At 41.7% G+C, this 12,940-nt stretch overlaps 1 protein-coding gene across 1 annotated transcript in view; it reads left to right on the top strand.

The window, feature by feature from the left end:
- Positions 1 to 12,002, top strand: part of LOC135219716 (protein O-mannosyl-transferase Tmtc3-like) — a 533,724-nt gene extending 521,722 nt beyond the window's left edge. Inside the window, exons 16-18 of the mRNA XM_064256711.1 lie at positions 1 to 104; positions 237 to 431; positions 11,214 to 12,002. Of these exons, the coding sequence (XP_064112781.1) occupies positions 1 to 104; positions 237 to 431; positions 11,214 to 11,759 (845 nt within the window). The 3' untranslated portion in view covers positions 11,760 to 12,002. The remainder of the gene's footprint in view (positions 105 to 236; positions 432 to 11,213) is intronic.
- The last annotated feature ends 938 nt before the right edge of the window (positions 12,003 to 12,940 follow it).

Below are 12,940 nucleotides of genomic sequence, written 5' to 3' on the forward strand. Positions count from 1 at the left end.
GTCTTGTGCAGAGAGATCCACAGAACGAACGGGTCTATTTTAACCTGGGGATGATTGCCATGGACGACAGGGATTATCGGAATGCAGAAAAGTGGTTCCGAAAGGTATTTATTTGGAAACCCTTCGCCTTTCCCTGTGTCGCTGTTACGCTCACTATCTGTTGCTCATTAAGGAATGTTATTATTATTACTGCAAATATTTAGTCATTTTGGCAACTAAGATAATGCGTTTTTCAGGCAATAGAACTAAAGGAAGACTTCCGTTCCGCCCTCTTCAATCTTGCCTTACTATTAACTGACGATTCCCGGCCATTGGAAGCTGCTCCCTTTCTGAATCAGCTGGTGAAGCACCACCCTGATCACGTGAAGGGCCTCATTCTCTTGGGTGATATCTACATCAACAACATTAAAGATCTCGATGCTGCAGAAAAGGTATGATGTCTCACGATTTCATTCATAAGTAGATAATCATGATTGTCATGTTATAATAGGTAGGTACAAATAAATAATTCAGTAAAAGCTATAATATCCAAGTCATTTTGGAAGAATTGGTTGTAGGAACAATGACGATTCCAGATTGTTTGTGTAAGTTTTGTGAAAAATATATTTCTTGTAATTATGCAAAGTAGACTTTGCATGCATTAAATTCATACCTTGTAGTAAAATTTATAATTTTTTATTCTTTTTTAAATTCGTGGAGATTTTTATTATAGTATGTGTTGGTTTTTTTATGTTTAATTTATTTTCCAGTAAAATATCCTATTAAATCTTCGTATTTTCCCAAAGAGGAAATATTTTTGATTTGCCGCCTTTTGTCGTTTATCCAATAAATTTCAAACACAACACAGGTTCATATGAGTAATCGCAGCGAAAAGCCCCTAAACTATTATCAATTAAATGCAGTCCTGTTTGATGTGTTTTTTAAGTATTCAATGGATGGTAATATTCCCAGTGGCAATATTCCTAGATGGGCAATTTTCCCAGTGGCAATAGTCCTAGTGCTGGGGGTATGCTAGTGGATGAGCACTTGTGTTTTTGTGAAGTCTTGCACTACTGGGAAAAACACATCACTACGCTGGTTTTTTTTTTTTTTAATGGTTGACTGAAATTGGCACTATATAAAAATTTTCTTCTCTAATTGACTATGCTCAAAGAGTACCGAAGCACTTCGTAGCAAAGCTGACAAGATTGCTTTTGTAGTTGAAAGCTGACAAGCTTCTTTTTTATAGTTGAACATCACTTCACAATGTTCGTCCTTTGAAATCTTGATGTATGATCATTTTGCAATGCTTTCCCTTCAGCTTGTTGCTTCTGTTGTAGTGCCTGCAGTTATTGTTATTGCGGTGTGTGCTGTGTATGGCCCCGCCATCTTCTAAGAGAGCTAGGAAGGTACAGATAAAAAGAAAAAAAACTGAAAATCATTACGAGGATTGAGGATGGTTGTTCAAGGGCACTTATCATGGAATATGGCATTGCTCGGTCTACCTTGCAGGAAAGCAAATCAGTCAAGGACATGTAGTACACAATGGACTTTGGGAGAATGTCTTAGAGTCAGACCTGTGGGCAAATCTCGTTCATGGCGGAATGAAACATTCAACTTTGATCTGGTTTCTCTAACAAAGGAGGGCCAGCGTGCACAGATGTATGCAATGCTGCATTGGAGGTTGCTGCAATGAAGTTCACAGGTCTGCAATGAGGCATCTGGAGGTTGGCTGTCTCGGTTCAAGATCTGATATGGGCTTTCCAATAAGAAGACTCATAGTGAAGCTTTGGATGCTTTACAAGGAGGGAACAGAGGAATTTAGGCAAATGTTGGAAGACTTGATGGGAAAGGAAAGTCTGGTCTATTCTATTGCTCCTTGTCCACTAATGCCTTGGTTGACAATAAGAAAAAGAATTTGCCCAATAGAAAGCTTTTGAAGCAGCACATCTGCTTTGTTTTATGCAAGTGCTTCTGGTGGGCATCATTGTAGCCTAAACCATCTGCAGTTGGACATGCAAAGCAACCATGTGCCGTGCTTAGGTTTATGGATGATCTCCCAGTTATTTTTTTGTTATCATTCTGAAGGCCTGGTTCACCTCCAAGATGATTTCTGGTTGGTTTCATAACCACTTTTATGAGGAGGTTGTTCATCATCAGACACTGGAACTGGGAATTGTTGGGCACTGGGTGAAGGGTTTGCTTTTCCTTGACAAGGTACCTGTGCATTCTACCACGACCCAGTTGTTATTGATGGTCATCTTAGGGTCACGGTTTTGTGTACTAATATAACTGCACTCATTCAACAAGTAGACCAGGGTGTTATAGCAAACAGAATGGCTTTACTGGAGGAAGTGATGGTAGTGTTTGAGGACAAAGAGGAGCAGCAAGGCTTGGATACACTGGGAAATAGGCTTTGGAAATCTGCGAGAGTATTCGCTGGAATATGCTGGGAACTTTATCCAGAAAGGGGAAGAAGGTATAATCAACTCCAAGGCTTCAAGAAGGAAGATTTTCATGCCAAACTCACAAAGGAAGGTAACAACATTCCCAAGGATGATGTATTCGAGTGGCTGGATGACAACGGAGGCGATCATGGCTTCCAAGTTTTGTCCGACAAGATACCTGCTGGTGAGATGGAGGTTGAAGACTTTGAAGACAACGATGATGAAAAAGCAGATCTGTATCACAACAACTGCCTTCAATAAACACATGAGGAAGACCTTCAGTATGTTTATTGACATTATGAAGAATCTCAATAAACTGTAATGCCTTCCCAGGGCATTGGAGCTAGTTGAAATCATGTAAGAAATGCAACAGTTAATTATTGCAAAGCAGAATCATCATTCTTATTGCCACAATTCCCTTGACAGCTTCTTCACACCCCTGACCCCCTTTGCACCCAAACCAATCACCAACCACCTTTGGTAACTTGGTTGTTCAGCTCAGAAATACAGAGGAATACTTTGACACCCTTTTGTTGAGGCGTGATGTTCTTTGAACCATGAATCGGATAGTCTCTGTGCTACCCTTCAATGACCAGAACCCTCTTGGCACCTCAAGGCCTCTTCCAACCAGTTCACCACTCTCTGGAGTTCTGTGTCTAGGGCTACTTCTGCTACCCAGATGTGGAGACTTTTGCTGGCTGAATGTTTAGTTATAGGTGTCTTTGCTACCTGAAAGGGTTTGAAGGATGCTGCACAGGTGAACAGGGAATACTACAATTTCTTCCAGTAAAATTTTAACCAGTGCCTCTACCTTTTTCTTGGAGGAAAGTACAGAGGTAAGCCCAACACCAAACACTATTTTGCAGCAAGTGGTTGCTATCATGGGGTAAATGGCAGGAAAACGAGGTTTCCCACTAGCTGGACACCTTGATGTACCAGACAGGCAATGGTCCTACCACCCAACACCTATAACCTCCTGTACATCATAGTCTTATCTAAAGATGTAACATCTGTGAGCCAGTGAAGATACCCATCCACAGGTCTTACCATGAGACTACCTGCACCAACACCACCACTATAGACACCAAGCATTGGCCTTTGCAATGTTAAGGTTTGAGAGGCTTCCTGGTGGAGTTTCAGTGGGGAGGTTGTTTTCCAGTCCAACTAGAAGGGAGAGTCTTACACACCCTCTGGTGTGTAGAACCTCTGTTGATGTAAAAACAGTAGGTGGAGGAGTTTGCTTGATATGCTGGAGGCAAGTGAACTCCCATACCTGCAGATCAGGGCATTAACCTTCCCCAAAACACCATGAGCTAACTGTGATTATGGCATCCTGAGCTACTGTTTTCTCTACAAGCAGTGCCCAAATTTAACTCTGAAGTTGAGATCATGGGCAGCCTTGCTGCATTCACAGTGAGTGAAACCACCTCCTGAAAACACTGCCATATAACTTGGCCTGAAGGGGTTGAGGAGGAACAGATTCCCCAGGCCTGAAAGGATCCCCAGAGGTCCCAGCTAACCCCCTTTAATCTTAAGAGTAGATGGAGCCACACTATATTTCCATCCCCTATTTTTCCTGCTCCCATCCACCACCAAAAGAGACTCAATGGAGACTGGAACCTACAGGTTTTGGGTCCGAACAACCTTGCTCCTGATCCCCCTCAGCATCGATACTCAGTCACAACCAAACACGGAGACTGAGAACAATGTCGAGAAGTGGAAGGGATCAACAGGGATCTCTCCCTTAGCATTCCAAGTGAGAGGGTGAAACAGGGCCCCTTACATCCCTCTAAAGATGTATGGAGATCCTGACCTAATGGTTACCTGTACAGGTAGTCCCCGGGTTACGACGGGTTCGGCTTACGATGTTCCAAGGTTAAGGCGCTTTTCAATTATATCCATCAGAAATTATTTCCAGGGTTACGACGCCTACAACGCTCATCTGGCGCAAGAAATAATGACACTAAAAATGCAAAATAATCAATATTTGAAGGTTTTTTTATGAAAAATGCAATAATAATGCAATTTACATAGTTTTTGATGCACCCAAAGCATTAAAAGTAAGGATTTCTTGGATTTTTTACGATGTTCCGGGTTACGACGATTTTCGGCTTGCAACGCATCTCAAGAACCGTAACCCGGGGACTGCCTGTATATAGTACAGAGACTGTGCAGGGGCCCAAGAGTTAACAGGCTACACATGACCATCCTTTTGCAGCTCAACAGAATCGCTAGGGAGAGAGTGAGGACAAAGAAGAGGAAGAAAATGACAAAGTAAATAATGATGACAAGGAGGAAGAACAAGAATGCTTCTTCCTTTTTGCATGTCCCCTTCTTAGTCATCTTACTCACTGAAAAGTGGTCAATGTCAGGTTGCTCAGCTACAGCCATTACCATAACTATAGGAGGATCACCTGTTGCAAACTATCAAGACACTGGAATTGTGGTAAGCAACAGCAGACACATTGTTGGATAGTTGGTCTTCCACTAGCAAGTCTAGGATAAAAAAGGCAACAAATGATAGATTGTGCAAAAGTAGTTCGTTCTTTAGCTTCTTCATTCTCACATATGGGTTGATTGGGTTTTTGTAGTTCATGGGTAACTCAGCCTCTCCTAGGAGGCAATGAGCCACAAGTAGGAAGAAGAACTTGGTTGGGAGATATGAAACAAACTCATCTAAAGTGTAGGTTCTTTATTAGGTAAGGTTACAATATAACAAGGACAGTGCATGTAAGCAACTGGATTTGGAGAGGGGAAGCAGCATGCTGCTTGTTGCCAGTTATCTATATACAATGTTTTATATATATACATGGGAAGAAAGAATGCATGATACAAGGACTAATTCATGTTACATATATAGATTATATCATCTACACCTATCACGCTCGTAGTCCCGTCCCGAGCGAGTTCTTTATCTAGAAAACCTGAGAGATCTACGTGGGGCTGTAGGATTCTTTTGTGTCAGTGTGATGGTCCACAGGGATATGAGGCAGAGAGTCAGTGCCAGGGGTTGGTACTGGGTACAGGGAGTGCCGGGTCCTCCAGTATACTCATCCACTGGGGAGATGTGCCTCATAGCCCCCTTGACAATCCCGAGATGTGCCTCATAGCCCCCTTGACAATCCCAATCATGAAAAGTTGGATCCTGAATTCTGACTGAGTATCAAACTTTTAGTTTGGGTAGGAGATGAGCATGTTGATTGGATCAACCTTTGTATAAGTTCAGTTCTGGCCATTACTGCAAGAATGATCAAGGATGAGCACACAGGGTGGCCATACGAAATTTGTGCAGGAGAGCGGCCCGCTTAGTTTGCAGTGTTCCATAACTCCAAGAGGTCACAGTCGGTCTGTACAGTCGATGTTGCCAGAGGGCACTGTCTTCAGTATAAGATGCTTCAAAGCCTCAGCATAGCCAATGGACTGTGTATGAATTCTTGTTTGGGGAATTGAGGTGCAGTTGGTCCTGAGGCATAGTGGGACACCAACTTCTCTGAAATCTCTACAGAAGTGGTAGTGTCTGTTGCACGGGGTAACCACAGGTTGTCCTGTCATTTCCAGAATGGGAGCAACAATGCAAGTTGTTTCAATTGGTAGGAAATCCTGATAGCACACAGTCTCAAGACGGATGTACAACAGGTCCTCCCTCACTGAAGCGCGAAGATCTTGCATAATCCTGTCAAGTGTCCTGGGATGAGGAGTAGTAATGATGGTCTTAATTTATAGCCCAGCCTCAACACAGTTTGTTTAGTCCTGTGGTATGGGGTAGGCTGATGGGAAATATGCTACAAGGTTTTTGAGGTCAACAGTGATTTTTATGCCTCTGTCTTCGGGTACTACGGTCACCATAGTACCTAAGGACAAAGCTATTCAAATCACTCTTGACCTGAAGAACCTCAATGGCCAAGTAAAATGCCCAGTCCTCTTTCATCCTAACTGCTGTCTATTGTCTGCAGTGTTGATCTGAAGGACAAGTTCTTCACCACTATAGATGCCCTGCGTAGGGCGTAGGTACTGACTGGCAAATCCAACTTGCAGAGGATCAAAAACTATCAGTCATCACAGAGCTCCAATGGGATTTGCGGCCACATGAGGAAGATGCCTGCCTTTTGCCATACACACACACCTTGCTAGATAGAGTGCAGCAGCGAGGAGCCATAGGAACTACAATCCTTGCTCCTTAAAGTACAAGTTCAGTGTTGACTGAGTGGCTGTCCTATCATTTCCAGATTGGGAGCAACTATGTAAGTTGTAACAATTGGTAGGAAATCCTGATACTACACAGTCACGAAGATGATGTACAACGGGTCCTCCCTCACTGAAGCACGAAGATCTTGAATAATCCAGTCAGTGTCCTGGGATGAGGAGCAGTGACAATGGTCCTGATTTATGGCCCAGCCTCAACACAGTTGGTTTCGTCCTGTGGTATGAGCTAGGGTGATGGGAGCATGCAACAAGGCATTGGGTATGCTGAGCTGCTTGCCTGCTTGAGATACATTTGAGATTTTCTCCTTGAGACATTGCAAATAGAGTGTAGTGGTTGAGAACTGGCACCAGTGGGTATTGGTCTGTCATCAGCATAAAATATTGGAGGTCTATCAGGTACAGTTTACATTTGGACATTGCCCAGGTTATGGCTAACATCTCCAACTCGATTGTGGCATAGCGAGTCTCAGCTTCTGCAAGGAAATGAGAGCCCATGGCCATGATGTAGAAAGGCATATAGTCCAAGTCAAGAAGCATTGGTAAGTAGGATAGCTGTGAGGTCTGGATCAAAGGAGTCAAGGACTGGTGGGCTAGCCAGGGCAGTCTTCACTCGGGAAAATGTTCAGTCCTGATCCACGGTCCATAAACATGCATGCTGGGGCTGAAAGGCCATCTTTGGAGATCCAAATCCGCAGAGGTAATGCTGGAGGCAGCGAGTACAGACCTGCCCCTTTTAAGTGTGATGACAATCTTGCTGCACCTTGTCACATCATCTCGTGGAATCGGCGTAGATGGCTGAGGAAATCCTTGTGGATTCTGCATAGATGGCTGGGGAAATCCTCGTTGAACAGCAGGATGTTGTCGAATACCTTGGTGCAATTCTAGACATCTTGTAGAGCTTTGTCTCTTTGAGGGCAGGAGGCATTTCATGTGGCCACAAATCCCATTGGACCATAAGGTATGATGAATGTGGTTGGATTTGCCAGTCAGTACCTACAGTGGTGAAGAACTTGTCCTTCAGATCAACACTGCAGACAAGAGACAACAGTTAGGGTGACAGGAGGGCTGGGTGTTTACTTGGTTGTTGAGGTTTTTGAGGTCAACAGTGATTTTTATGCCTTTTTCCTTAAATTCTACGGTCATCGTAGTACCTAAGGACAAAGTCTTTATTCAAATCACTCTTTAACTTGAAGAACCTCAATGGCCAAGTAAAACGCCCAGCCCTCCAGTCACCCTAACTGTATTCTATTGTCTGCAGTGTTGATCTGAAGGACAAGTTCTTCACCATCTTACCACTGTAGATGCCCTTCATAGGTACTGACTGGCAAATCCAACTTGCAGAGGATCAAAAACCAACCACAGTCATCATACCTTATGGCTGATTCCAACATCGCAGAGGTCCAATAGGATTTGCAACCACATGAGATGCCTACTGCCCTTGAGGAGACAAAGCTCTGTAAAATGTCATGAATTGCATCAAGGTATTAGACAGATTCTGCTGTTCGACAAGGATTTCATGCAGATCTCCAAGGCATCCATGAGATGATGTTGGCAAGGTACAGCAAGATTGGCATCACACTTAGAAAAGTAGAAAAGGGCAAGTTTGTACGCGCTGCCTCCAGCATTACCTTCTGCAGATTTAGATCTCTGAAGACGGCCTTTCAGACCCAAGCATTCATTTGTATGGACCGTGGTTCAGAACTGAGCATTACGCCAAGTGAAGACTGCCCTGGCTAGCCCACCTGTCCTTGCCATACGTATTTGATCCAGCCCTCCCAGTCATCCTACAGACCAATGCTTCTTGACTCGATGGAATATGATACGTATGCCTTTCTACAGGACCATGGCCATGGGCTCTCGTTTCCTTGCAGACGCTGAGACTTGCTATGCCACAATCGAGTGAGATATTAGCAGTAATCTGGGCTTATCCAAATGCAAACTGTTCCTGTTAGGCCTCCAATATTTTATGCTGATGACAGACCATCACCCACTGGTGCCAGTTCTCAACCATTACACTCTAGATGTGGTTGAGAATGCATATTTGCAATGTCTCAAAGAGAAAATCTCAAATGTATTGCAAGCAGGCAAGCAGCTCAGCATACCCGCCGCCTTGTTGTGTGGAGCACACAACAAGGCGGCAGGTATGCCTAGCTCATACCACAGGATGAAACCAACTGTGTTGAGGCTGGGCCATAAATCAGGACCATCGTTACTGCTCCTCATCCTAGAACACTGACAGGATTATTCAAGATCTTCATGCTTTGGTGAGGGAGGACCCGTTGTACATCCATCTTCGTGACTGTGTGCTATCAGGATTTCCTACCAATTGTTACAACTTATATTGTTGCTCCCATTCTGGAAACAACAGGAGAGCCACTCAGTCGACACTGAACTTGTATTTTATGGCGCAAACATTGTAGTTCCTATGGCTCTTCGCTGCTGCACTCCGTTTAGCAAGGTGCATTGATGGTGAAAGGTACAGCATCTTCCTCAAGATGGATTTTGGGGCTTTCTTTCATTTGCCTTGGAGATCTGCATGTCCTTGAACTGGTGTAGTGTCCTGGTGTAGAAAAAAAAAGTCTTTGGAAGTGGGCGGCATGCAAAGGTGGCTTTGAACACCTGTTCGACGTTGGAGAAACTCTGGAAGATTAATTGCCACTCTTTTTGCAGTGGCATTTGGACATCCTCATGGACTTGAATCCTCACTGAACAGGATCTCTCAGCTAAGGTAGGAATGGCTGTAAAGGATCCTAAAGCAGGTATCATTGTATAGTAACCTGCATTTAGCATTGGGGTAACCAGTGGGGGTTGTAGTGGGCTCCTAGAAATGTGCAGAAGGTCAAGATGCTGAGGGCTCATAATAGGCACCTGTCTGGCAATATCTGAATCCTGGATTTTGTGACACTGTAAGAGAGGGAAATGGATATTGGCTGTGGTATCTTGATAGCAGGTCTTCCCATCCGATGTCAGTTGGGGCTCTCCTCTGGAGAGGGTGGTATAGGCTTAGCACTGTAAGTGGCACCCTGTTTGGCAACCCCTGTCTTCTTCCATCAGCACTAATTTCAATGTCCATCAGTTGTAGCTGCAGCACTGGACCTGTCTGGCAGGGAACCTCTATACCTGTCCATGTTTCGTCTGCTTCCTGTAGTTTGAGAGGGCAAAGTACGAATTGCAGAAGTGGCCTGAGAACATAGAGAATCCATTTTGAATAATGTTTTGTTTACCACACAGGCTTAAAGCAGAATTTAACAAAATAGTATCAGTATTTTCTAAGTGCAGTGCGTGAAATACTGGCACTAGTTGGCTCGTTACAACTACATTACAGTGCACATACCAGCAAATAGAGTCTATTTCAGTAGCTAGCTGTTAATCCTCTGAAATCCTCCTGTATCTTTGCTTCCTTCCTGCAATGCCTTACTGCACCATGTTGGTTGGAATGAGACATGAAACAAGTTCAGCTGAAATGTAGGTTCTTTTTTAGATAAGGTTACAATATAACAAGGATAATGTATGTGAGCAACTGAACTCAAAAGAAGAGAAGCAGTGCACTGCTAGGCATTGGATTTGTATGTGTTCGGTTGCCACTTGTCAGTATACATGCAAGGGGAGAATAACATAAGCAAACCATCTCAAAACACTAAGATTCCCCATTTCACACATTCTATAACCATTTTATTATGTTTGTATTGATCGATCACCCTCACTTCTTTGTATTGATCAATCACCCACACTTCTTCCCACAAAGTATATTAGCTCTACCATTAATCCTTGTCTTCAATAGACACTCCTAGTTTCCTAACAGTCTGAGTACTTTACTCAGCCAAAGAGACACTCCTAGTTTCCTAACAGTCCAAGTATTGTACTCAACTGTCTACATTCTTTGCTTCTGTGACTCGCCTCTTCTCTCATAGTACGTACCCTCATTTCATTATATTTTGGCTCCCAAATACCTAACAAAGCATTTTTCTATCCATGATAAAATTATTCTCTCCATGTTATCATTTACCCTCATAACCTTACTGTCGCTCAATTTATACTTTCGACTTTCTCCACTTATCATCATCTGCAAACTTAAATTTTTGAAGTTTCTCTTTCTTACCTCAAAAGCATTATCATCTGAAAATATCAGACCTTCTACACCCACAAACACACATCATGACCATTTCCTTAACCCACACTTTTGCATGTACTTTTATTACTATCCTTCCTCTGATTTCTTTCATCACAAGATAAAACAATGCCCAGGTCTCTAACCACATTTACACTAAACTTATCACTAACCTGCCTACAAGTTCCTTCACCTATTTGCTTAAGACAAGTAGCTTTTATTTTTTTTTTGTTACTGTGGATGAGGCTGCTTGTCTACCTGTAGTACCCTAATCCACTCATAATTCATTGCTTTCATTGCTAAATTTAACAAAGGCATTTTGAGTTTTAGTAAAACATGTTCACATTGTTCCAACCTTTAAAGGTGCTCAGATCCTGGTCTTTTACTACATAATATATAGTATTTGAACTTTTAATTATATATTTCAGGTCACTTACACTTATCTAATTTGTTGATAATGGCTCTTGTCTTTGCAGTGCTACGAGCGTATCTTAGCTGTAGACCCTAGCAACGTTCAGGGCCTCCATAACTTATGTGTAGTGTATGTAGAAAGAGGAGAACTGATTGCTGCAGAGTCGTGCCTAAGTCGAGCTCACATCATGGCCCCCCATGAAGATTACATATTGAGACACCTGAAAATAGTGAGGACTAGATTAGCCAAGTTCTCTCAGATGCAACACCATCAGTCACAAGGAACTGGAGGTGGAGAAAGTGAAACTGGAGCTGATCGGACAGCAGAAATCAGTGAATTTACAGAGGGCACCAACATTCCAAGTGCAGCAAAGCCCAAAAAGACTGATTTTATAACTAAAAATAGTGATAGTGTTGCTAATAAGGATAGTAAAAATAATGATGATAACATTAATAATAGTGATAATAGTAATAATAACAATAATCATAATAGTAATGATGGTGGTGTTCATGATGATCATGTTACTGATCATTATAGTAAAAATATAGAAAAATCGCCAACGACAGTCAAGAGAGCAGGAAAGAGTGAAGAAATCGATTCTATTTTGTAAAGTTTTTTCCAGTCATTTCAAGCATGCCAAAGTTTCCACAGTCATTAGAAGGTGAGCCATAAATTTAATTGTAAGGAATATGTTAATCAACATCCATAGATTAATATTTGTGGAAGGAAACCCCTAGGACACAACCAAGGTTTAAATTTGATCTATTTTACATCTGAATGTTTGGTAAAAATCCATAATAAATAATTTGATAGTAAAACTTTTAAAAGGAGGAATTAAATATTGACTTCTTAAGCTTTCTTTTTTTACCTTTATGACAAATGCGATCTGCAGATATCACTTTTGATTTTTAAGTGCAAGAAAACTTTTAATTGATAGATCTTGGTCAATGGTTTGTTTTGAGCACACTTTTCATTTTTCTGAAAAACCTACAGATTCTTCATGATATACAGTTAGTTAACCCCTACACAACAAGAGCTTTTGATATAGTTTATATACAAGGGAAAACAGATTCAAATTTCAATCTTTGGCCAATTGCTTGACATACTGTACTTTAGACTCCCAATGTCTCAGTTAAATATTTAACTAATTATGACCCAGTTGCAACAAATTAATACCCATAAATAAATCTTTCCAAATAATATATCCCATACTGAAGTTTAGGTTATGATTTGATGGCTTTGGTTCTAACTTGATCCAGTGCTAGCTCAAAATTGAATACATTACAACTATCTGCCAAAGAAAGGTCTAGAGGCCTTAACTCCAATAGTCTCAGGTACTTTGAGATTAATATATCAAAAGCCAGAATAAACAGACAAGCCAAAGGAGATAACAATGATTGAAGGCCTCTGAAAACTGATCTTCAATTGCCTGAAATCAATTGCTCTTATGAGCATAAAAACTTTTCTTTTCTCCCTTTTCCAGAATTTTAATAAACTCACCATGTCTTTACATCCATAGAGTTCCTATACCTAAGTGTAGGACCTCTATGGACGTGAAGACATGGTGAGTTCTATATTAAAATTCAGGAAAGGGAGAAGAGAAAATAAGATTTACACTAAGATCAACCTTGTGTAAAGAAAATCTTGTAGGATTTTAGAGACTTTCCTATGAAAAGCTGGAAAAGAACCACTTATTAAAATTTCCACAGAAATGCATAAAAGGAATAATGAAGAGATTTCCTAAAAATTAAATAAGATAAATAACTTAGTGTACAATATTTATTCACAAAA

This window comes from Macrobrachium nipponense, chromosome 20, assembly GCF_015104395.2.
Source record: "Macrobrachium nipponense isolate FS-2020 chromosome 20, ASM1510439v2, whole genome shotgun sequence".
In the NCBI taxonomy this organism is placed as follows: Eukaryota; Metazoa; Arthropoda; class Malacostraca; order Decapoda; family Palaemonidae; genus Macrobrachium; species Macrobrachium nipponense.